This window comes from Leptodactylus fuscus, chromosome 11 (genome assembly GCF_031893055.1).
Source record: "Leptodactylus fuscus isolate aLepFus1 chromosome 11, aLepFus1.hap2, whole genome shotgun sequence".
NCBI classification, from domain to species: Eukaryota; Metazoa; Chordata; class Amphibia; order Anura; family Leptodactylidae; genus Leptodactylus; species Leptodactylus fuscus.
The window spans coordinates 79,835,173-79,862,613 of NC_134275.1; the positions used below are offsets into that span (position 1 = coordinate 79,835,173).

Sequence of the window (27,441 nt, forward strand, 5' to 3'; positions counted from 1 at the left end):
TCCCGAATAGTCAATTAATGATCTCATGAGGGATTAATTATCACATTGGTGAACGCTATATATACTGGAGAATATTTAATAACTGTTAGGATAAGTACGATCAGTGTCTGCGACTACGGAAGAGCGAGCGGACTACGGGGAAGCGGATTAATCCAAATGTCACAGTACAATAGAATATTATCAAGGCTGGAAAGTCCATCAGAGCCACAATAGGTAAGTAGAGGACACGGCTCGCTCCTTCCTATAGGCTACTATACTGTGCCAGTCCTTGGTGTTACTAACTAACCAGATACTTCAGTCCAGAACTAATTTAAGCCAATGAAAATCTCAGAAAAGAAACAAAAATATTGTTCTCGAAATATGAAGGTTTCGCCCTGATGCTAGGTATTTAATGGCAGCCTCAAAATACATTGCAAGCTTGACACCGGAAATACCCAATGAGTGGAACTGGTGCAACAAAATGTGTCCTGCCATGTATCATGTATACCTGTCTGCAATGCATTGTGGGATCATGTGATGTCTTGTGTTCCCTCTTTCCTGCTTTCACTTGGTGGCCACCAACTTAACCAGTTCATGAGAACAGAATTGAAACAAGTTCACTTCGATCCAAATTTTTTGCAAAATCTGGATTCTATCAAGTTTGTTTGGAAACGTTTTTCTCATCTCTAAAGACTTCCTGTTCTTTATTATTTTGTAAATGTAATAGTCATGGTAAATGTAAAAAAAATTACCAAATACAATTGCTTAATCCATGCTCAGAGTTGTCTTAACTGAATGAGGGCTGGAACTCACACACAGATCTGATTACACAGAAGTCTATGAAAAGAGAAGCGGGAGGATGAGCCCTATGAGATAGAAACAAGCAGAGGAATAGGCTGCTAAAGATAACAATAAACATAACAATGTAACAAATAACAAAGAGAACAATATGATTTGTAGCATTTTCTGTATCAAATTTCCAGCTGGTTTCTCTGCTTGTCACTTTCCCCTCCTTCTCCGAAGACTTCTATTAGTTTCAGCCTGGTTCACTAAAGATACATCCAGCAATGAATTGAGCAGTTTGGCGGTCAGGAAAAAAGAGCAGTCAATGAAGAAAAGAACGCAGATAAGGAAATGGATCCTAGAGAAAGAAGCAAAAGTACACGCGTAGACATGCTGCTGCAGCTAAGAGAAAGTTTTCTATCTCTCCCAATGTGCTTAACTCACTTATCAATGCATCTCCAAACTTCTATACTATGAGTGAGAATGAATTAGTGTGTTTTCCGTGTGTTATCAGTAGAAGACATCATAACAGCTTGTCTATACGGCACCTGCTTACGTACCCTAGACCATGGGGAACATTGGCTGCTGTCTATTAGACTTGGCTTTATTGCATGTTCTTCCTCTTGTTGTGATGGCTTTGGTTTCTTTCAGATACTCCAGCCCGGCCACAATGCAGACAAACCAGACGTCAATCAGTTATTTCATCATTCTGGGGATATCCGATGACCCCCACTTGGAGCTTCTCATCTTCCTTCTGGTTCTCCTGATGTATCTCTTCACTGTATCTGGTAACCTGACCATTCTTGTTGCCTGTAAGGACTCTCATCTCCACACTCCCATGTACTTCTTCCTGGGCAACTTATCCATAGTAGACATTTGTTGTTCTACAGTTTCTTTACATAAGATCCTTATAAATTTCATATTTAGAGATAAAAGGGTTTCCTTTCTGGCTTGTATGGCCCAGATGTACATGTTCGGATCATTAGAAGGACTTGGGCTCTCGATATTGACAGCCATGAGTTATGACCGCTATGTGGCCATCTGTAAGCCGCTGCAATACCACCTGGTTATGAATGTAAGAACATGTGGGATATTGGCAGCTGCCTGTTGGATTTTGGGATTTTTGCAGGTTCTTCCACCTGTTGGGATGGTATATAGCTTCTCCTGCTATTTCTCTAATGAGATCAATCACTTCTTCTGTGACATAGTCCCCGTAATAAGAATTTCTTGTGAAGACACCTCTGTAGTTGAGACGCTTTTCTTCATAGAAGTATTGTTTCCCATAATACTGACGCCATTTCTCCTAACATTTGTGTCTTACCTATTTATAATACACTCTATACTAAGGATACGTTCCAGGTCTGGAAGACTGAAGGCCTTCTACACATGTTCCTCCCACCTCATGGTGGTTACGTTACTGTACACAACTCTTTTTGGACAATATCTGACCCCGAACTTAAGCAGCACCTTGGAATCCAAGAAAATTTTTTCTTTGTTTAACACAGCCGCCGTCCCTATGCTCAATCCGGTGATCTACAGTCTGAAGAATAAAGATGTGAAGAGGGCTTTGAAAAAGAGTCTAGGTCCTGGGAAAATGTTAGTTTAGGGAGTCCTGGACAGTACAGATGCTGAACCTCACAGGAGTAAAACAGGAACAAATGCAGATTCGAATAGGCCACCAGGATCAAAGTGCAGGATGAGGGGCAAGAGCCCTGAAACAGCTCTGTGCAGATAATTCACCCTTTTGCTAAATGTATTTTTTTTTTTTTTTTTACATGCTATAGTAATATACATGATGTTATTGTTGCGGCTTTCACAAAAAACATTTTGTGGCATATTTTTTTAATTTGTATACTAAGTGCATGGTGTAATTTTTCAAGAGCCCATTTTTATTTTGCATTTGATATTTGGTAACAATGAGATAATTATAAAATATTGATTTAATTTAAAAAAAATAATAATTAGGGCTATGAAGAATTAATTAACAGAAAATCTGTCGCTGGTCTATTTCATGTTATGCCATGTGACACAAATTTTAGGTAAACTTTATTAAATAGTATGTAAAAGGTTCAACAAATGATCTTCAAATAAACGCAGAGACATTATATATACTCACCCTTCCTTTGTGCAGACTCTGTTTGGCTTTATTTGAGTTGCTGCTCCTTGTATCACTGCAGTGAATCTGTGGACAAACTACATTTCCCATGATCCATCACTCTCTGTGTACCCCTCCTTCTCTACTCACAGGTAATAAATCCCTCCCACATCTGAGGTCACATGACACTGTCATGTATGGTTTGCTGTTCGCAGGGGAAGTTTGGGATTTGCTGCAAATTTTTGCAAACAAACATATCAAGGCTCGATTTTTATGAACCAACTACAATGGCAGCCATCATGGGGAAAAAAATCTGGGTACAGGATCACGTGACACAAGATGGGCTCACTCATAATGTCTTGCATGCAGCCCCCAGGACAGCGGATAACCAAACATTTTGTACCGCAGTTCTGAGCTCCCTGATTATTTATCAGTCTGATAGAGAAGGTGTATATTGTGTGGGAGAGATTAGACAGATAGGAGCTATGGAGGTAGCAATGACATAGACGGCAGTAGTATCTAAAGGACGGGAGAGGAATACTTAGACTAAATTAATTCATTGACATAAACAGACTGAGAAAGAGAAAACTGTGTCATCACAACACGTTTGCAGAGCATTGCGGGCACAGACTGTGTCTAGCCATTGGCAGGTGCAGCAGTTGCACCAAACAATCACAAAAACTCAGTATCCAATTCAAATGCAATCTGTACTGTGTGTGCTATTATAGAACACGATATAATGAGTCAAAATAAACTCAATCTGTACTGTATTTACCAGTGTAGTGCATCGTGCATGGTCAAATAAACTCACTATATACTGTGTGTGCTACTGTAGTGGACCATACAACGAGTCAAATGAACTCAGTCTGTACACTGAGGTCTATTGTAATGCACCTCCAAATGGTCACACAGTGTCCAAGATGACCAAGAACAGTCAATGTAGTCATACAAATACACTCCTTTTGTACATTTATGGCATATTTTGGCTATTGTTTTTCCTTACCAAAAGCCAAAAACCCAGTGAACTAACAACATTATTCTCATCCCTGAAATGTTTTTGTTCATTAAAATATTAGTCCGTTTTTGCATTAACAAAACTCCCAGGGACAGTGAAGTTATACACTAGCCACACTCCTAACTTTACTAGTCCCATCATGAGGAAATTCAGTGTTACAGCATCCTGGATAATACAGTAACTTCATTCAAGAAAGACGCGTACAAACTCATAGCAGATAGAGAAAGATACTAGGAGTCACAGCCACTAAGAAAAGAAAGACTCAGGATCATTTAGTTCTCTGTGCGGAGATTGATACTAGTACGATCGCTGTCCCTCTGTATTTTCATTGAGAATTGTTCATTCATTAAAAATTAATCAAAATGATAAAAATCTGCCAGTACTGTGTTATTAAATAATATATTACCAACGACTACCATCCGTTTACCCCTAGCCATATTTGTTGCTGTCACTTTGGCTGTGTTTGTTTTGGGGAGCTAGAGAGGGTTAGATAGAGTCCTAGAAGCCCTCAGAGTGTCATACACATACGGCTCGCAACAATGGCTTGTAGCAAACTGGTTTGGACTGAACATAAACTGGTGACCCTGGACATGATTTGCATCTTGATAGGTTTGCTCATCCCTAATAAATACACAATATCGAGAAAAATATTGTCCCCAGCTCTTAATCATTGAATTCAGGGGTTTATGTTTATGGATTTAGAATTTTTGTCATAAAACTTTTGTCAATGTCTCTTAAAACTCTCCAACAATCTCTTACTTGTCCCTTGTTATTTTTTTTTCTTTTTTTAAAAACAATTTTGTATATATTTTACAGCATTGATCCCACTAGATGCAATTATGCCGATTCTGGCTTGTTATCGTGAGGTGTTGAAAGAAAAGCATCCAAACCTAATAATAATTCATGCGCTCCCCATAGAAAACATTTGATTTAGATCTTGCCTGGAAAAAGCTCAAATTTTACAATTTAAAAAAAAATGGTTGAAGAATTATTAGAAAGAAATGACCGGCCATTACCTTCTTAATCCGAGACCTTACTCAGCAGACAGATACAGTAGCATTATGATGGAGGGAAAAAAAAACTGAGATAGAATGTTTTACCAAGCATTTCCGTTACCTTTGTGTAAGGGTTGGTTCACATCTGCGTTTGGTAATCCTTTCGGTGAGTCTGCATGGGAACGCCCCTGTATGGACTACTGAACGCACTGGCAAGCGATGTGCACTGAATGCAAATGGGCCCCATACACTATAATGGCGTCCGTGTGCTTTCTACGCGACCTCCGCACGGAACATGTGGACAGAAAAGTACTTCACAATCTACTTTTCTGTATGCATGACTTGTGCAGAGCATAAAGCACATGGACCCCATTATAGTCTTTGGGATCCATTTGCTTTCACTGCACACCGCTTGCCAGTGCGTTCGGTAGTCCATACAGGGGTGTCCCCATGCAGACTCCCCGAAAGGATTACCAAATGCAGATGTGAACCAAGGGTAAGTCTAGCTCAGGCTTGGTACAAGATGATGTGCAACTGAGAAGACCATAAAGAATATTTTACAACGCTCTAGAATCCTTCATTGAAGTCAGGACCTGTTACGTTAGCTGAGGAAAAATGGGGTTTGGTACATGTGGGGTGTACACGTATAGAAGCTAAGCAGTCCTACTAATTGTATAGTATGGGTATAACTAATAGGCTGTAATTGTGGCTCACATTATCATGTAGCTGACTGTTACGGTTCTGTGTATATGTTTATAAATAATATTTTTAAACGACAGACCCGCTAGTCTGGAAGGCACTGCAGCGAGGTCCACAGACCCAGAAGGGCGGCAGTAAGGACTGAACAGTGTGCTACCAGTTAAACTGCACTGGCAGTCATGTGGTGCAGTACACAATGTGAACAAGCTGCAACAACACCCTGCCAGTTAACCTCACTGGACAGGTGCACAGTACAGCTGAAACAGCAAGGCTGCCAAGGGTTAACCTTCACCCCAGGTCAGCAACAAAACATGCCCCTGCAACAACTAGGAGCTATAAAGTGAGTAGACAGTTAAATGGGCTACTGATTCCCACTGGCAGGGCCAAGGAATCCTACCTAGATCCCTAGAGACTGCTCCTACCATTAACTGGAACCTGGCCCTAACCTCCTGTCTTAAGGTACTTAGTCAAAGTGTGAGCACCGGGCAGGTGTCGGCTCACACCATATAAAGGCTAGTCCCCTCCCATCAGGGCGGTGGCCATGATGTCACCGATCATGCTCAGTATGGCAAAAATGGGACTTAGCCTCTGAGCGGCTCCAAAATGTCTGAGCATGCTCAGTGGTCCGAAAGCTAGACTTAGACTCCAGACACTTCACTGTACGATGCCAAGGGCGAGGGTTGGATTGGCCCACAGGTGGCGCTATGTGCTGGATGAGAACCCTTCGGGACCCAATCCTAACACTGACACGTCATATAATCCTTATCTGTGCATGTTTAAAATACAAGGCGTCCACCCCCTTCATGGGCTGTAGATGTGAGAGTTGATGGTTCATCAGTATTATGGCCCTGTGCAGCTTCTGCCATCCACCACTTGGGCCTGTCTGCATCCTGCAGTGAACCATTGCTTCACCTAACATCAGTGAATACGGCCTTTCTTTCAATGACACAGTTAATAACGTGTTGTAGGCCGTGTACTTCTGTGTAAGGCAATGTTACTGTATGTATGCTGTACAGTGTTGTGATGTATCACAAATAGTCACAGATGTCACAAGTCCTAACTGTTCATGACTTTCCCTCATTCAGAGAACTTTGTAATCGATAATTTTGTTACCTGTTCAGGATATACTGTAACCATCAAGAACATTGCCTCCTTGTGAGTGAACCATTGTAGTGTTTCCCTATCTCTGTCCGCTATTCCTGGGGGGGGGACTTTACCACTTAGGGCCACTGATCCTATGACTATTAATGGATTACACCACACCATTATGGAAAGGGGATTTGTTGATGAGATGAGGCAACCCCCCTTAAAGAGGACCTTTCGTGGTGGTATTATATACTGCTAGAAAGCTGACATTGAATTCAGCACACTGGTACGCTCCCCCGTGCCAGAGATATTGGTGCCATTACTTTTGGCACAAATATCCTTCCACTGTCAAAAGGGCCGGCCTTAAAGCTCAGCGTCATCACAGACCTGTGAGCAACACACCGCTGACTACCCTCTTCTATTGCCATGTACTGACAATGGTGCTCACCCGTAATGTCTACTAGAGATGAGCGAGTACTATTCGAGACCCATAGGAATGAATGGAAGCGGCCGGCACGCTGACTTTGCTGGCGGCCGGCCGCTTAACCCCCTGCATGCCGGCTACGCCCATTCATTCCTATGGGTGCGTGCTAATCGAAACTGGAGTTTCGAATAGTATTCAATCATCTCTAATGTCTACCCTTCTGACAGTGGAGGGATATCGGTGTCAAAACTAATGTCACCAATATCTCTGGCATTGGGACGTGTACTGTCAAAATACCACCGAGGACATGGAAGGTCTTCTGTAAGGGTTAAGGTGGCATCTTACATGATAAAAGTTTTATGAAATTCTGAACATAATAATAATGAGAAGAATTTATTAAATTGACTTCTTATAATTTGCTACATTTTTTCTAAGAATTTCCTGCTCAGATCCCACAAGATTCCATCCCGCAGGGCCAGGAGATGTATAAGTGCCGGTGTCCTGTGTGCGGCAGAGAAGCGTCTGCTCTCCGTGTTACACCAGGTACGTCTTGTGTATATTGTCTTATATTATTATGTCATTTCTCCATCTTGTATCATATCACATCAGGTAAATGCCTTGCTTTGTAGCCGCCGTGTGTTACACAACGTCCTCATACAATGTCCTGTCTCCTAAGGTCACCTATAGAGCAGCTGCACAATGACCGTTCCTTTAAATGATAAATTTCAACTACATTCTAATAAAACCAGAAGTGACGTCCGTAACCCCTTATGATCTGGACTATTTTGAGCCTTCTATTGACTCATTTTTCATTGCCACAATTCTCAAAAAATTCAATTTTTTTTGTTATTATTCAGCAGTTTAGACGAGCTTTATGGCGACACATTGAGGCACATTAGGAATTCATTTTATTTTTCTAAGTAAAATTTTTACTTATTTTTGAGACAATGTGATAAAACATAAAGGGATCATTATTTTTTTTTTTTTTTTCGTACCAAATATCCATGATTCTTGTTTTACTGCTTTTGCACACATCATGTACGGAGAAACAAAATCATTTTGGTGTCATTGTGTATCCAAAGCTAACTTTTTCTTTTTTTTTTTTTTTAAATTAAACTAAAAATGCAGCCCATTCCAATTGCTGTCAATGACTTTTATTGAGAATTCTGACATTGATTATTATTATTATTACTATTTATAATATTTTGTTATTATTGTTACTGATTTTTAGCTCATTATTGATTCCGTGATACTTTACATTTTGAGAAGGGTTACATAGAATACACAAAATTCCCAAGAACACATACAATAGACTAACATTGGGACCAACCGGTACTGACAGTGGGAACCTACCGACAAGGGCTTACAATCTATAGGGAAGGGGCATAGAGACCATAGGTGCACTTAAAAACATCCACAACTGTATATCAACCTACAAAATCAAATGATACAAAAATATTCCTTGTAACATTGGGTGCTATGTCCGTTTTGTTCGCAGTACTGACAAAATGATGTTTAATTGACACAAATGGTACAATTCTGGATCTATATTTCAATAAGAAAAAAACTAACCCTATAGGTCATAAAAATGGATAACAACAGGACATGTGTATGGGCGCACTGACTCTTACTGTCCTCAAACTGGATGTTAAATATCCAGTTCTAGCAGTGTATACAGCGCCCCAGAGGTTCTACAACCAATACACCTTGTAGTATAAATATTACTATATTATATTATCTGTATTCTTATATATTGATCCACACGTTTATGTTTCTTGGTTTGCTTATTTTTAAAGCAATAAAATATTTTTAATGAAAATGAGTTTGAGAAGTTTGAGAATTGTTCTTTGAGCGACGTCGGAGTTGTTCTATTACATATATAATACTTTAGAATACTTATACAATATACGGTATAATCTTGTATCATTGGTGGCTGCATGCTGGTGAGGTTTTGGCCACAAGTGGCTTCCGCTACTATAGAATGCGCCTTATGTGACACGGCCATTTTCAGAAAATTCTATCGGTGTATTGACATATTTGGGTTTTTTAACATCAGTAAAAATAGGACTTTTCCTATTTTCCTATTTTTGACTGTTTTCCCGGCCTGAAGTCAAGTCAAAGGGTCCGTTTTTAATGGAAATGGCCAAATTTGGCCATTTTGGTGATCTAAAGTCTAAAATGTATGGTCAACTTAGGAAGCCTAAAGCTACATCAACAGAGGGTAAAAGGAAAGGAAAGATGTCTCAGAATGCAGTGACACCAATAAATAAAAATTGAATGAAAGGCTTGGGCTTTTAACATTTCTGTCATGCAGGGAGTTTAAGGAGCTTTGGTGCACATTCGTCCAGTACGTACCTCGAATCTACCAGACATCTTCTTGCCATATTGTTACTCTGACTCTTCCAACTGGAACTCCCTTGCCTTAACTTCCCAACATGCATTGTGTCTTTTCCATCCCTGCCCCAATTTTTGCATCCACCCCCACTTTTGCCTGTGCTCAGTATTCCTATGAAGATAACACATTGCAAAACAGCTGTAAAAAACTTCCATTTTTCATTGTCATCTCACATCCGAAGGGCTCCTGCTTTGGTGGATTTGGGTGTATGAAGGAATCTGTGAAAACAACCAAAAATAGGACATGACTTATATTGGCTCAGGGCCAATAAGGAGCAGCAAAGCTTTGCCACATTGGTTGTATTCCTATTTTTTATGTTACCAGTAATACATAGAGGTGAGCTGATGTGTGTATATTATATATTTTTATAGGAAAGAAAGCCAAGTCCATCCATGAGCTCCATAAACCAGACCACAATAGAAGGCTTTAGACTTAAAGGAGTCTCAGATATTCCTGGTCTACAAGTTCTCATCTTCCTTCTGGTTCTTCTCATTTATCTCATCTGTCTTGGAGGAAATCTGACTATTGTCCTCCTGGTCTGCTGTGATCGCTACCTGCACACTCCCATGTACTTCTTCTTGTCCAACTTGTCCATTATAGACATATCCACCTCCACTACAACACTACACAGGATTTTCGTAAGTTTCGTAACACGCAACCACGTGGTCTCCACTGCAGCCTGTATGGCCCAGGTATACATGTTTGGTGCGATAACCTGTAATGAGCTCTCCATTTTGGCCGCCATGAGCTATGACCGCTATGTCGCCATCTGTAGACCTTTACATTATCACACGGTCATGAGTCGGAGACTCTGTGGTCTTCTGGCCTCGGTTAGCTGGGCATTTGGATTCATAGAGATGGTTCCTACCTTTCTGTTCATTTACAGGTTCACTTGTTTCATTTCCAAGGAAATTGACCATTATTTTTGTGATGTTTTGCCCATCCGGGACATTACATGTAGTGACACTTCACTGTTGGATCTTTACATGCTAATTTTTGGTAATGTAAACATATTTATTTTACTTATCCTGACTATAACTACTTACATTTTTATTATCGAGTGTATCTTAAGAATCAGCTCGAGTACTGGCAGACGTAAAGCCTTCTACACGTGTTCCTCACACATCACGGTGGTTGTCATCTTCTATTCTTCTATCATCTTACAATACATAGGAACAGTTTCTGGGAACAACACGGGCTCCAACAAAATCTTCTCTTTGTTTAACACGGCCGTTGTCCCCATGTTGAACCCCCTGATCTACAGCCTGAAAAATAAAGATGTGAAATCTTCCCTACGCCGAAAGCTTAAATTTAATGGGAAAAAATTAGTACTGAAGCAATAAAACAGAGACAGATTTTTCCATCTCTGCACCCCTCACAAGTTTGGCTTTTGTACTTTGCATTTTGTTTATGTGCCATTCACCCTTCTTCTGTGCTCTACTGCCAATTTTATTAGTATCATATGGGTAGCTAGGGACAGTACCATCTCTGCCTGTTAAGGACAGTACCATCTCTGCCTGTTAGGGACAGTACCATCTCTGCCTGTTAGGGACAGTACCATCTCTGCCTTTTAGGGACAGTACCATCTCTGCCTGTTACGGACAATACCATCTCTGCCTGTTAGGTACAGAACCATCTCTGCCTGTTAGGAACAGTACCATCTCTGCCTGTTATGGACAATACCATCTCTGCCTGTTAGGTACAGAACCATCTCTGCCTGTTATGGAACAGTACCATCTTTGCCTGTTATGGACAGTACCATCTCTGCCTGTTAGGGACAGTACCATCTCTGCCTGTTAGGGACAGTACTATCTCTATGTGTTAGGGACAATACCATCTCTGCCTGTTAGGGACAGTACCATCTCTTCCTGTTAGGGACAGTACCACCTCTGTCTGTTAGGGACAGTACCATCTCTGCCTGTTAGGGACAGTACCATCTCTGCCTGTTAGGGACAGCATAATTAACAAAAATAGAAATAATCTCAAATACTTAACAAGCAGTTGTGGGTTCAGAGAGGGTCACTCAGAAATATAGAGGCACTAGTTATATAATATGATCTCTCAACTGAGATACATGTATATGAACTAATGGCGCCCATGTGGGGACAGACTGCAGACAGTGACAGCTATCGTAAGTCACAGTTGCTGCTAATTTTAGTATTGTGGGCATGCACAGATTTGTATTATGATGGTAAAATTATGAGCCTTTTTATCAAATAGCCATCAGATTTATCAGTGATACTATGCTGCAAATTATATAAAAGTTTTATCAGCAGAATTGTATCATATTTGCAGCTGCACATAATTACTAGAAATGAGTGAATCGAAACCAGCGAAGAGAAATTTGTTCCGAATTTCAGGAAATATTCGATTCACATCGAATCCAGATTTCCTCACACTTCGTGGTAACAAATCGCACAGCTATAATCAGGGGTTTTAACCCTTTGGATGCCACAGTCAAACATGACTGCGGGATTCAAGGGGTGCAGCCGTGCTACATGTCCCATTCGGCACCCCCCGTGGTGAGATCGGGGGCTGCTGATGGGGCCGGCATCAGCATCCAGCGTATCTGAAAAAGTGTCAGGGCCTCAAATTCCTGAGGGGGCCCACTTGACAGTGGCTTAGCGTACAGGAACTGTAGCCAACTGGAAATAGTTGGGCCCTGACCCACCATAATAGTGGTCAGGGAAAGACTGGTTTCCCAACCACTATACATACTGCTAATGGAAAGGGGCCTGGCAATCCCTGGGCCCCTTTTCATTAGATGCCAGGCCATGGGAGCTGATTAAAAATAAAAAATACTGATATTCACCTGTCCTGAGCCCAGCATCCACTCGTGACAGGTGACTGGTGTTTGAGGTTCTGCCTCACTGCTGGGGCCTGTGATTGGGCCCCATTGGACACAACACAAATTCAAGCTGACTAGAGGGTCTAATAAATACATACAATATTTATAAAAGTAAAAAAATAAAAGTTCAAATCCCCCCCCCCTTTTCCCTAGAACACATATAAAAGTACTTAAATACTGTGAAACACATACACATTAGGTCTCCCTGTGTCCGAAAATGGCTGCTGAAATCTATAAAATTATTTTTCCCGTACGGAAAACGTAGTAGCAGGGAAAAAAAAATTCAATAGTTCCAAGCCCATATTTTTTCACGGTTTTGCCTCTGATAAAAATTTTAATTAAAAAATTTAACAAAAAGTGATCAAAGCAAAAATTCTCTAAAATGGTATAACTGAAAAGTATACCCGGCCCCACAAAAAACGAGACCCTATGCATCCCCATTCAGGGAAGTGTAAAAAAGTTACGGGTGTCGGAGTATGGCGACTTTTAGAAAAAAAATTGTTGCCAGAGTTTAGGATTTTTGTTAAGGGGTTAAAATACAAATAAAACAGTATAAAAATGTGGCATCCTTGGAATCGTACCGAAACATAGAGTACAGGTGACAGGTCATTATGACTGCATCATGGACACAGTAAAAACAAAGCCTGTAAGAAAGTGGCACAAATGTACTTTTTCTTCAAATCCCCCCCATTCTGAATTTTTTTTTACAGCTTCCCAGTACATTATGCAGAATATTTAATTGTGGCATCATGAGAGCGGAGGAATAAAAAAGTTATGGGGTTTGGAAAGGAGGGAGTCAAAAAGCAAAATTGAAAAAGGGGTTAAAAGACAATGTTTTGAAGGGTTCACAAACTTTCAGGTCCTTTTATTGATATGCTAATCAGCCACCACAAAGCACCAGATGTTCATTGAGCACTGTGTGATATGTGTAAACAGGGAGAAGTGACTCCTCAGCCTTCCCACTCTCACCTCCCCTATTACACATATCACACAGTGCTCAGTAAACTTCCAGAGAGCACCGTGGTGACTAATTAGCATATCAGTAAAAGTGGTTGTGATGCTTCTGCTCCTCCTCCGCCTAGTGTTCCACCCATCTGCAATTCATAAAAATGGCAAGAAAACTTTGCATGTACATCAGCCACTCATACACCGCCAAGCACGGCCTCCCACAATATCGTCTGAAAAGCGATATTTTCACCAGTTAGATTTTAACCCTCTGTATGTTGGACCTACTATATGAACAGAGAAAATCCATAAACAATTTCTTGAGGATCCAAACAGACGCACATAATCTCTTGCGTAACTTAAATGTTAGCCAGTGGCATCTCAGACGTGACACCTGCCGTTTGCTCGTTCCTTTTGAGGAGGCCACTTTATTATTCAGTCACCAGTACTACAGGATGAACAACATCATTCCACTAATTCCTGTCCTGGAGAAGATGCTTTTATATCTGGCTGGTCAGGGGACTGGAGATGTGGCGCCTACATCTCACGGTATGAGCCCTGTGGAGGCTGAAGTGAAAGAGGAGGAGGAGGACATTGGAGCACAAGCAATGTGTAGCCAAATGGGTAATTTTTCTACATGGGTGACAGGAGAGGAGGAGCAGTAGCAACCGGAATAGCAAGAGGGAGATGAAGAGGATGAGGCAGGTACCCAGACACACCGTGGCAGTATGCAGTGGAGATGGATGCAGGGAGTCCCTCCGAGTCACTTGTGCAAATGGCCCTTCCGAATTGTCACCATTTAGCAAAGGGATGGCTACATTAGACCTTCGCTACCAAAATGAGGGCCTTTTCTTACACCCATTGAGAGGGAGCACAAAGTGATGTACTCTAGAGACATCCTATGTAGCAGTTGGCCACTCCCTAGGGGGTGTGGGGCCCTGAGTGCTCACCTTGCACTGCCATGGCACCTGTTGGGTGGAGGATGGTAGGAGCAGTATCAGCTCTATCAGCAGGACCCTGAGCCTAGAGTCTTTGATGAGCAGCTTTATTTACATAGTAAAGAAATTGCTCATCAGCAGCAGAGCAGATCCTGAACCAGCAGGTGGTGGCATACTTAGAGCTCACCCTGCCACCTGTCATGGAAGATCCACTGGACTACTTCATTTGTGGCCCCAACTGGTTGAGTCTGTCCTGGAAAAGCTCTCCTGCCCAGCCATTAGTGTGGCATCAGTTACCCCAAGGAGAACTCACCTCTCTACCCAAATTTGGAGACACTGACCTTTGTGAAGATGAATCAGGTGTGGATCAGCCAGGATTTCCACCCACCAATGTCTGATGTATCAGATTAAATGATCCATGTTGCCTCACACAAATCTTGACTATAGACACCGGTTTCTTCTGGCTTCCTGTCTCAGCTACTGTTCTGATGCTGCCACCTACTTGATGTCACACATCTGATGCCAAGTGCTCCTTCTTACAGCCACCATCATCAGCGGGTACTGTTTGCGCTACTCACCTCCCCACTCTGTCACCAGGTCACTCTATGGCCTCCTAAGGCTGCTGCTATCTCCATATTCCCCCTACGCCCAACAGCAGCACAACTGGGGTATTCCTGCCCCTATGAGCTGTTAGGACAGGTGGAATTTTTAATTACCTAACAGCTTTGACCCCTATAAGAGGCCGGAAAACCTGCTCCTCCTTGTGTTTTTTTCTGTCCTGTGGGATAGGACAGGTGGTAGGGGGAGAGGTGTTCAGGCCTCTTATAGGGGTCAGGGCTTTCCCTCTCCCCTCTGGATTCTTACCTTAAGGTACAGCTGAGGTTCGTCCCAGGATTCTTGCCAAAGGTACCCACTCTTCAGAATATCAACCAGGTAATTGTCTTACCAGCCTTTTTTCGCTCTCCCACCTCGGAGTGGGAGGAGAAGATGCACAAGTTGGACTTGGTGAGAGCATTATGTATTTATCTGGAACGCATTGCGCCCTTTCGAAAATCGGAGAATTTACTAGTCAACGTGTTTGCCAAAGCATCCAAACCAACTCTGGCAAGATGGATCAGAGAAGCCATCATCTGCTCCCTGCATGCTCAAGATCTCCCGGTACCAGACTTTGTCCGTGCCCATGCCACCCGAGCAGTGGCAACATCTTGGGCCAAAAGACTTTCCCTTTCCTTAGAGCAGATATGTGCCACGGCTTCCTGAAGTTCACATCTAACTTTCGCTAAGCATTATAGACTGGATTGGCGGACGACGGAGTCTACAGCGTTTGGACACTCGGTGTTGGCATCAGCCTGCCGGGATCACCCACCCTAGGGTAAAAGCGATACTGGCTAAATCCCCAGTTGTGCTGCTGTTGGGTGTAGGGAGAATGAAAGATTATGAATAATAATCTGTTTTCCCTTAGCCCAAACAGCAGCACAAGGCTCCCTCCCCCTATACTGTTAGGTAATTAAAAATTCCACCTGTCCTAACAGCTCATAGGGGCAGGAATACCCCAGTTGTGCTGCTGTTTGGGCTAAGGGAAAACAGATTATCATTCATAATCTTTCATTATATCACCTTGTCACTCTGTGGCCTCCTTACGCTGCTGCTATCTCCACACTCTGTCACTGGGCACTGTATCGCCTCCTTGTGGCCATTCATTTCTCTTGCAGTGCCAACTAAGTGAAACAAAAACGTATCAAAAGTATCCATAAGTCCTAATAAAGAATAGTGTATGCTTAGGGGTTGTTGTGATAAGATGAGACAATCCTTGAAAGGGTTAAGTTTACATCTGAATACAATGTAAATGTTTCAAGAAGTTATGAACATAAAATTATCAAGAACATACGAAGCTTAATTTTTCTATATTTGTTCTTCTTCTCCTCGTCTTCTTCTTGTTCAGATCCCACAAGATTTCATCCCACAGGGTGAGGAGATGTATAAGTGCCGGTGTCTTGTATAGGGCAGGGAAGCGTCTTCTCTCCAGGTTACATCAGGGATGTCTTGTGTACATTGTCTTATACATGATGTTACTTTGTACTTTCTGTTACTACTTTCTGTAGAATATTCCATCAGGTAATGATTACTTTATTATCCTATATCATGTAATGTCCCTGTTTATTACAGACTCCGCAGGTTACACAGAACATTGATTCTACCTTAGAGTTCCAGGATGATTTTTCTGGACTATGTTAATAGCGATACATTGTTATTATGGGGAATATTCCAGACAAGACTGTATCATTTATTTATTATGGAAAGAAGGTCATTTTTACCGCTGCCATTTCCAGAGCCAACAATCTTTTCCTTTACAAATTATTAAGTGTCAGAATATCAGAATACATTTACATTATTTTTCAAGAAAAGTAAAGAAATAATAAATTTGCTATTGTATTTTTAGGATTTTTTATGTTTTATATAGTACAAATAATATGTTATTGCAGGGAGGGGAGGAAATAGTCTGTATAGGGTCCCTGTGCAAGTATAGATATACATATTACATATCACTTGTATCTTACTCTGTGCTTAGTGCATCTGTATAGTCATCTTGGGCCCCATCTACATATTTTACTAGATTGTGCTATAGATAGATAGATAGATAGATAGATAGATAGATAGATAGATAGATAGATAAATAGGAGATAGATAGATGGATAGGAGATAGATAAATAGGAGATAGATAGATAGGAGATAGATAGATAGATAGATAGATAGATAGATAGATAGATAGATAGATAGATAGGAGATAGATAGATAGATAGATAGATAGATAGATAGGAGATAGATAGATAGATAGGAGATAGATAGATAGATAGATAGATAGGAGATGGATAGATAGGAGATAGATAGATAGATAGATAGATAGATAGATAGATAGATAGATAGGAGATAGATAGATATGAGATAGATAGATAGATAGATAGATAGATAGATAGATAGATAGATAGATAGGAGATAGATAGATAGATAGATAGATATGAGATAGATAGATAGATAGATAGATAGATAGATAGATAGGAGATAGATAGATAGATAGATAGATAGATAGGAGATAGATAGATAGATAGATAGATAGATAGATAGGAGATAGATAGATAGATAGATATGAGATAGATAGATAGATAGATAGGAGATAGATAGATAGATAGATAGATAGATAGATAGATATGAGATAGATAGATAGATAGATAGATAGATAGATAGATAGATAGATAGATAGGAGATAGATAGATAGATAGATAGATAGATAGATAGAAGATATGAGATATAATATTTAATATTGTGCCCAATTTTCAAATAATTTTGACTATCTGATTATTAGGATTGGGTCCCTCAGGTTGCTATCATAGCGCACAGCGCCACCTGCAGGTCAGTCTAACCATCCAGCTTTCACCTTACTGAGCATGCTCAGATATATTGGAGCTGCTCACAAGCTGTGCCATTTCTCCCCTACTGAGCATGAGCGGTGAGGTCATGGCCACCGCCCCTATTGGGCGGGGACTTCCCTTTACATAGTGTGAGCCGACGCCCGTCTGGTGCTCACACTTTGTCTAAAATTTCTTCAAAGTCCACAGAGTGAATGACAGTAGTCAAGGATAGGCTCCAGTACTCAGGCAGGTTTCAGACTAGGCCTCTGTGTGGGGTTCCTCTGCTTCTCCTGGGTGCTGTTAGGTAGGACCTGTAAACCCTGAACCATTAAATCTACACCAGGGCTAGGAGCGGTAGACGCCGTTCCAGCTTGTAGATCTGCAGCAGGTATGGTCTCTGAGATAGCCTATGTGTACTGACTGACTTCATGTATGGCTCCTAGCTGTGTGCGGAGCGTGGGTGTGTGATGTCTCCAAGCTGTGTGCAGGAGAATGTTCTAAAACTTCCGTGGTGGCCCCTAGCTGTCGCAGGGGTAAGTGTGTGTGTGTTTGCTGGCCTGGGGTGAGTGTTAACCCTTGGCAGCCGTGTGTGTTTCACTTGTACTGGTGCACCTGGCCAGTAAGCTATACTGGCAGGATTTTAGTTGCACCTTGTTCACATGGAGGGTCACACAGTACACACTGTTCACATTGAGTCCACGCTGCAGTGTCTTGCAGTAGTTCACATTGTCTTTTAGGCTGCAGTGTTCTGCAGTAGTTCACATTGATTTTAATGCTGCAGAGTCTTCGCAGTAGTTCACATTGAGTTCAGACATACAGCCACCCATCATTGGGCGTGTGTCTTGCAGCTAAGAGGTTCTGTTGTTTAAAAAAAAAAAAAAAATATATATATATATATATATATATATATATATATATATATATATATACACACACTGTACCGTGACACTGATTCACAATTTGCTCAATTTTTTTTTTAAGTGATCGGTCACATTATTTTTAGATGCATTTCATATCTCCCTCTCTCTTTCATCACATTACATTACCAATCCATCCCTGTATGAATTGGTTCATCCCAGTGCAAAATAGATTGTATTCTCATCTTTACATTACCTTCAATACATAAAGGTGAGGTGTTGTATATTTATATACTGTCAGGGGGCAGAAGAACAACTCCATCCATGATTTCCATAAACCAGACCACAATAGAAGGCTTCAGACTTAAAGGAGTCTCAGATGTTCCTGAGCTACAAGTTCTCATCTTCCTTTTGGTTCTTCTCATTTATCTCATCTGTCTTGGAGGAAATCTGACCATTCTACTCCTGGTCTGCACTGATCTCCACCTGCACACTCCCATGTACTTCTTCTTGGCAAACTTGTCCATCATAGACATATCCGGCTCCACTACAACACTACACCGGATTTTTGATATCTTCACAACACACAACCACATGGTTTCCACCTCGGCCTGTATGACCCAGTTATATATATTTTCTATATTAACCGGAAATGAGTTTTCCATTTTGGCCTCCATGAGCTATGACCGCTATGTCGCCATCTGTAGACCTTTACATTATCACACAGTCATGAGTCGGAGACTCTGTGGTCTTCTGGCCTCACTCAGTTGGGGTTTGGCGTTCATAGAGGAGATTCCTACCGTTGTCCTCATTTCCAGGTTCACTTGTTACATTTCTAAGGAGATTGACCATTATTTTTGTGACGCTTTGCCCATCCGGGACATTACATGTAGTGACACTTCACTTTTGGACCTTTACATTCTAAGTTTCAGCTATATATATGTTTTTATTTTATTTTCCCTGACTATAGCTCCTTATATTTTCATTATTACAAGTATCTTAAGAATCAGCTCGAGTACTGGCAGACGTAAAGCCTTCTACACGTGTTCCTCACACATCATGGTGGTTTCCATCTTCTATTCTTCTATCATCATACAATACATAGGAACAATTTCTGGGGGCAACTTGGGTTACAACAAAATCTTCTCTCTGTTGAACACGACCGTTGTCCCCATGATGAACCCCCTGATCTACAGCCTGAAAAATAAAGATGTCAAATTTGCTCTTAGACGAAAACTTAAATTCTCGTGGAAAGAAAAATATATTTAAAATTTTATTTCACTTACTTTAAACAATATTGTAATATTGATAGAAAATGGAGGCGTTTTCTACCTGAATATCTTGTAAGGGCTCGACACACAGGGCATGAGCGGGCGGATTATGGTGCTGAATCCACGTCATAATCTGCTCCCTCACAATGGAGGTCTATGTAGACCTTTCTTGAGGAGGACTCTGTGGCTGATTCAGCCCCGGGGTCGGCCTTGCGTCAGCACCCTCCAGACTAGGCCCATTCATATGAGAAGCCGCGACTGTCGGAAGCCGCGTCACTCTCGGGGCCAAAATCCGCCCATCTGCTCCCCGTGTGTACGGACCTAAAACAGATTATTGGGCCATATTGTGATACATCTGTTGATTCTACTGTAGTAGGACCATGGACCACATCCTAAGCCCTGGTTCTTAATCTCCGCAAGGTTCTTCCATTGAACATCTGTCTTGCAAATTTGAAATTTACAATTATTTTATACATAGTAAAAATCTGTCCATTACAAATTGTCATCTATGAAACTTCCTACACCACTGTTGACATGTTGGCCAAGTTTTTGTGAGGTCAGATGTCCTACAGTCCCCCTGCTTACTTATGATTTCTTCTTCTTCTCCTTTACATATGACTGATGTCCCTGGTCTATGAATAGGCTTTGTAAATAAAGATGTGTAGCATGATCTAGGTGCACAACAAGCAGGATGGGGGTGAAGGAGCCACCATTTAATCAATGGCATCGACCAATATATGTCCCATAGTAATGCTCCAAAGAAGGTTGTACTATATCAGCCAGGTACAGTATTGTGGCCCACAGCGCACTCTCTACCTCTCCAGCCTCTCGTGTGCACCCTGCCTAATCCTAGGTTAGCTGAGGGTGACACTTTTCCTTTCTCTGGGGATCCTCTGAGTTGCCATCTTGTGAAGTCATCAGCTGGAATTGTGTGACCAAGGCGAGAGGTAATGCAGGTGGTGGCATGTTTCGGTGCAATTTTACCAGAACTGGATGATGATATGAGCGTTCCCCTTTCATTAAGTAGATAGATATTTATGTAGGATACTTTAAAGCAAGGCTTTCTGCCCCAATGACACAAGGATTATGGTGTTTTATTATATTGTGTGTGTGCCTGTGGTGTAAATGTATTGGTGTATTGCACTTTAAGTGACCGTGTATTGCCATTGATGCTCGTGTGAAATGGTTATTGATAGACTTTATATGTTGGTGATGAGGTTCCTTCTCACCTTTGGGCAACTGTGGGGAAATGGAACCTACTGTATGTACATGGAAGGTGTTGAAGTGTTAAGCCTGGTTCAACCCAAATATACAAAATTGTTTGGTCTTTCATGAAACTGAACAAATGAAGATTCGTCTTGGGTGAACTAAAATGGCAGCTGCATTATACTCGCTGGTCTCTTCAGACCCCAGTGAATAATAAGTGGAGGCCCAGGGTGGTGTCAGGGTCTGGGGTTGCTAGGTGGGGGGGCATAGACACACAAGTCCAGTTGCTTTTAGTCCAAAACAAAGGTAGAGTTTTATTTTCACTCACAAAAGGCAGTGCAGCAAGATTGTCTAAGATTCCAGCAGAGCCTTGTAAGAAACTCATTGCTGGTTAGCGGAAGCGGTTGTGCGCAGTTATTGTGTCTAAAGGTTGTGCTACCAAGTATTAGGCTGAGGGCGCCAATACTTCTGTCCGCACCAGTTTTGGAGTTTTCTGTAAAATGATCAATGATGTGACTTTTTTTTCATTCTCTTTTGTGTTTTTTCATTGCAAGCAAAATAAATGAAGATATTACCAAAGAGTTTGTGCTTGTAATCATTATCTGGGAGACACCGAGGATTATCTGACAGGACTGCAGGGGGGGGGGGGCAATACTTTTGGCCAACACTGTACAGTCCACTCAGTATACACAGCCGTCAATCAACCAGCTTTATCGAACTTTGCAGTTTGAGTTCGTTCATCGCTACTTCTGCCCAAATACTGTAATTCCTGGACAACTCCCTTAAGGACTTGCTTATTTTTGGTTTGTGTTTTTTAATTAAATCCTCACATTTCAAGAGTTATAAATCTTTGGCCTTTCTGTTAATACACAATAACGACATATTTCATACTATATACATATGTATCCTGAGAGCCAATATTTCGTTTTATCGTCCCCGTATTGTAGCCCAATGAGGGCTAATTTTTTGCAAGACCGGGTTGTAGTTTTATTGGAATTATTTAAGGGCACATCAGGTATATAAATAAAATGATGCTATTGGCACAAAAAGAAGGTTCTAGACCCAGTTCTAGGTAAGTTTATTGAAGTTACAAAGGCAAACTCTTCTGATCGAGCAGTTACCTCAATAAATCTACTTCCTATAGGAAGGATCCTATTATTTGTGTATCTGGGGGCGGTGGCCGCGTTTTCACTAGTCATTTATTTTATGATCTGCACATGAAGCGCCCCCTGTTGTTCATCTTTGAGGACAATGCACAAGACATAACAATGCTGTCCTTCTTTTGTATTTCTTATTTTGACTCTACAAATGTATATAATTTATATATTTATTTACGGTTATTTATTTAATAAAGGCATCGAAAAACTTTTTAAAAATTTTTTTGAGAGGGGTTTTTCTTTAGATTTTCTTTTAACTTTTTTATGGTATTTTATTTACTCCAAAAGGAGACACAGAGTTTAATGGCTACAGTTGTGTGGGGATACAACGTAACAGTTACAATCTCTAGGGCCAGGTTCACATCTGCACTCTGGGATTCTGTTCTCTATTCCACTTTAAAAATGTAAGCTAAAACCGGGAGGAGTCCTGCAAGCTAAAACTGGGAAGAAAACCCAGCGAACCCCTTTATAGTCTATGGGGTTCTGCTTGTAACTGCTTTTTAAGCAGAACAGGTTTCTGTTTTTCAGGTTCCCAATGGACCCGAAAAATGGAAACCCAAGTGTAGATGGGAACCTAGAGTGAGTCTCTTACAAATGTAGCCCAATGTGAGCAATTTACTCAAAACTCCCCCTTACATAACAGCCATGTTGGACCAGGTCTTCCCCCACAGTATGATGTCCCTCCACACTGGTATGCTCCCCTCAGGTTGCTCCCACAGTATCATGTCCCCCAAACCTAAGTTGCCCCATAGTGTCATGCTCCCCTCTCCGGTTGCCCCATAGTGTCATGCTCCCCTCTCTGGTTGCCCCATAGTGTCATGCTCCCCTCTCCGATTGCCCCCATAGTGTCATGCTCCCCTCTCCGATTGCCCCATAGTGTCATGCTCCCCTCTCCGGTTGCCCCATAGTGTCATGCTCCCCTCTCCGGTTGCCCCATAGTGTCATGCTCCCCTCTCCGGTTGCTCCCATAGTGTCATGCTCCCCTCTCCGGTTGCTCCCATAGTGTCATGCTCCCCTCTCCGGTTGCCCCATAGTGTCATGCTCCCCTCTCTGGTTGCCCCATAGTGTCATGCTCCCCTCTCCGATTGCCCCCATAGTGTCATGCTCCCCTCTCTGGTTGCCTCCATAGTGTCATGCTCCCCTCTCCGGTTTCCCCCATAGTGTCATGCTCCCCTCTCCGGTTGTCTCCATAGTGTCATGCTCCCCTCTCCGGTTGCCTCATAGTGTCATGCTCCCCTCTCTGGTTGCCTCATAGTGTCATGCTCCCCTCTCTGGTTGCCTCATAGTGTCATGCTCCCCTCTCCGGTTGCCTCATAGTGTCATGCTCCCCTCTCCGGTTGCCTCATAGTGTCATATTCCCCTCTCTGGTTGCCCCATAGTGTCATGCTCCCCTCTCCGGTTGCCCCATAGTGTCATATTCCCCTCTCTGGTTGCCCCATAGTGTCATGCTCCCCTCTCCGGTTGCCCCATAGTGTCATATTCCCCTCTCTGGTTGCCCCATAGTGTCATGCTCCCCTCTCCAGTTGCTCCCATAGTGTCATGCTCCCCTCTCCAGTTGCTCCCATAGTGTCATGCTCCCCTCTCCGGTTGCCCCGTAGTGTCATGCTCCCCTCTCCGGTTGCACCCATAGTGTCATGCTCCCCTCTCCGGTTGCACCCATTGTGTCATGCTCCCCTCTCCAGTTGCTCCCATAGTGTCATGCTCCCCTCTCCGGTTGCCCCATAGTGTCATGCTCCCCTCTCCGGTTGCCCCATAGTGTCATGCTCCCCTCTCCGGTTGCTCCCATAGTGTCATGCTCCCCTCTCCGGTTGCTCCCATAGTGTCATGCTCCCCTCTCCGGTTGCCCCCATAGTGTCATGCTCCCCTCTCTGGTTGCCCCATAGTGTCATGCTCCCCTCTCTGGTTGCCCCATAGTGTCATGCTCCCCTCTCTGGTTGCCCCCATAATGTCATGCTCCCCTCTCTGGTTGCCCCATAGTGTCATGCTCCCCTCTCCGGTTGCTCCCATAGTGTCATGCTCCCCTCTCCGGTTGCCCCATAGTGTCATGCTCCCCTCTCCGGTTGCCCCATTGTGTCATGCTCCCCTCTCCGGTTGCTCCCATAGTGTCATGCTCCCCTCTCCGGTTGCCCCATAGTGTCATGCTCCCCTCTCCGGTTGCTCCCATAGTGTCATGCTCCCCTCTCCGGTTGCCCCATAGTGTCATGCTCCCCTCTCCAGTTGCCCCCATAGTGTCATGCCTCCTCCAGGTTGCTTCCACAGATTTGTGTCCCCCACTGTATATATCAAAGAGAAAAACAAACCTTAATACTCATCTTTCCTCGTTCTCTCCTCTCCTGGTCCTAGAGTCTTTAAGGAGTAACAGGCGCGATATAAGTGACGTCACTACATCGCACCTCCTGCTTCCAGGACACCGGTAACAAAGACAGTGGCTGGGTGGTGAACCACGGAGCGGATGGCTCCATTCTTCATCCCTGGCTTCAACTCATTGATGTCCAGAGGATGCCAATGAGTTGGGCTAGTTCGGACCCACTGCCCTGGATAGCAGGGCAGCAAATGAAGGACTGTCCTGCTGTCCAAAAGGATTCCTGTTACCAGGGTCCAGTGCAAGTGCAACATTGGCCCTATGTTTAAAGCGGCCCTGACTACTACGATCCGGAAAGCCACATTGGTTCCTTGTTAACTCAGTAAATTTATATTACTGGGTCAACTGCGCTGCTGCTCCTGAGTCGATCCTGATGGGTCAAGGTGACCTTCAACTTAATTTTGGTATGGACTTCTTTGGATAGAAGTGGAAGTGAAATTATTATACTCTGGGGACTCTGCAGAACCCAGGATATAACAGGTGGAGAACCAGGGAAGGTGTAAAAAAAATAACAGAGAGTAATACTCACCTTTCTTCAGCTCCTCTGGGCCTCCTCATGGCTTCTGATGCTCCTCTTGGGTCCTCTTTGGTCCTCCTGGGTGAAGTCATGCACCTCTGAGTCACTGCTGACACCTGTTATTGGTCCATAACAGTCACATGTTCGTCCATGTTATGACGCTCAGTGCGTTCCATGTTGTTGGGTGAGCCTTAATCTTTTGGAATAGCTGGGTAGATTTTGGACAAGGTCACTCATCTCTAGTTACACGGTTCTTACGAGTCACAGTCAATAAGGAATGGTAACAGAAAAACTAACCACACTTTGCTCCACAATACTGAGGATCCAGCTACACACTTGCCGGTCTCCTGTACATTACAATTGAGTTTATTTACAGGCTCTGATCCTAATTTTGGCCGTATTCCTGGTTATGATCTTGAATTATCCTACTGCATTGTCTACCTGGTACCTGTTGTACTTCTCCTGGTTTTGGCTTACTTATTGATGACAACCCTCATCTTCTCTACTGACCATTCATCCGTTCTATGAGCACTACCAGCTGTTTTCTGAATTTCCAACCTAGGAAAACCATTTCAAGGTTCTCTCAACCTTCAAGGGTTGAGAGAACATCATGGAGTAGTTCCATAGGTGGTAATAAAGGACACTGTATAGAGAGGGGCTGTTGTGATGAGATGAGACATTGCCTTTAAGGGTTAAGGCTGCATGGACTATAGAACTTCTGAACATAATAATAATAAATGATTGATTTAATGGCTTCTATTTCTGTTCCTTCTTCTTCTAATGATGAATATTGTTCAGTCCCCATAAGATTTCATCCCACAGGGTCAGGAGATGTATAAGTGCCGGTGTCCTGTATGCGGCAGAGAAGCTCCTGCTGTCCATGTTACATCAGGTATGTCTCCCATACATTGTCTTTAGAATTCAGGGGCCCTGGGCATGAAACTATGTGAACCCCTTGCAGTGTTGCAGTCTCACCCTAGTCCAAGTATAGACACTGTATATACATATAACATGTCACCTGTTCCTCACTGTACACTTATAGCAATGTTATAGTCATTTTGGGCCCCCTATAGCACTGAGTGTTCTCATCAACTCCTTACACCAGGCAGTGCTGACAGCGAGTCACAGCAAAATAGACATGGAAACTGCCAGGGATCTGAACTCTGTGCTGCTAATGATAGATAGATAGATAGATAGATAGATAGATAGATAGATAGATAGATAGATAGATAGGAGATAGATAGATAGATAGATAGATAGATAGATAGATAGGAGATAGATAGATAGATAGATAGATAGATAGATAGATAGATAGATAGGAGATAGATAGATAGGTGATAGATAGATAGATAGATAGATAGATAGATAGATAGATAGATAGATGATAGATAGATAGATAGATAGATAGATAGATAGATAGATAGATAGGAGATAGATAGATAGATAGATAGATAGATAGATAAATAGATAGGTGATAGATAGATAGATAGGTGATAGATAGATAGATAGATAGATAGATAGATAGATAGGAGATAGATAGATATGAGATAGATAGATAGATAGATAGATAGATAGATAGATAGATATGAGATAGATAGATAGATAGATAGATAGATAGATAGATAAATAGATAGATAGGTGATAGATAAATAGATAGATAGGAGATAGATAGATAGATAGATAGATAGATAGATAGATAGATATGAGATAGATAGATAGATAGATAGATAGATAGATAGATAGGAGATAGATAGCTAGATAGATAGATAGATAGATAGATAGATAGATAGGAGGGTGTGCACACAGTTTCTGTGTATGTACCATGATTCCACATGGTTTGCGGGAAGTCCTTCACAGCAGCACCTTATTATTAGAGCAGATTTCTGGAAGAGGTTAATGCGATTTGCCACAAATTAATTTGGATCAAATAGAATAGTATTGGGAAATTCTGCGAAGCCGTCAAATTGAATCCTGCCAATGAAAGGATTAACTGTCTGTCGCAGACTCAAACTCTGAACTTGTCCTCCGAATATCTGTCTATTCCATTCTATTCTAGAACTAATATGCCTGTGTATTATCATTGCTTGATTCTCTTATAATTATTGTTCTGACTTGTGCAGCCTATAGACTTGCTAATAGCTATGAGATGTAGTAAGATAGAATACAGATGTATGTGCATATCCAACTGAAGGTGAAAATGAACGCACAACCTTATATAGTCCATATGACATCAGCGCTGTAAGGCCCAAATATCACTGCACCGATCACTGCACCCATCACTGCACCTATCACTGCACCCATCACTGCACCTATCACTGCACCCATTACTGCACCCATCACCGCACCTATCACTGCACCTATCACTGCACCCATTACTGCACCCATCACCGCACCTATCACTGCACCCATCACCGCACCTATCACTGCACCTATCACTGCACCCATTACTGCACCCATCACTG

At 42.2% G+C, this 27,441-nt stretch overlaps 2 protein-coding genes across 2 annotated transcripts; both read left to right on the forward strand.

Annotated features, from left to right (window-relative positions):
• Window positions 1-1,330: 1,330 nt before the first annotated feature.
• Window positions 1,331-2,368, forward strand: LOC142185544 (putative olfactory receptor 2W6). The gene has a single exon (XM_075260972.1). The coding sequence runs from the start codon at window positions 1,331-1,333 to the stop codon at window positions 2,366-2,368; it is 1,038 nt and encodes a 345-aa protein (XP_075117073.1).
• A 7,495-nt stretch (window positions 2,369-9,863) lies between these two features.
• LOC142185545 (olfactory receptor 6C74-like) lies at window positions 9,864-10,814 on the forward strand. Its single transcript, XM_075260973.1, has one exon. It carries the CDS (start codon window positions 9,864-9,866, stop codon window positions 10,812-10,814), a length of 951 nt encoding a protein of 316 aa, XP_075117074.1.
• Window positions 10,815-27,441: the final 16,627 nt, after the last annotated feature.

What these genes read in the sequence shown, in the direction of transcription:
- LOC142185545 (XM_075260973.1), top strand. Translation starts at nt 9,864, where the DNA reads ATGAGCTCCATAAACCAGACCACAATAGAAGGCTTTAGACTTAAAGGA.
- LOC142185544 (XM_075260972.1), top strand. Translation starts at nt 1,331, where the DNA reads ATGGGGAACATTGGCTGCTGTCTATTAGACTTGGCTTTATTGCATGTT.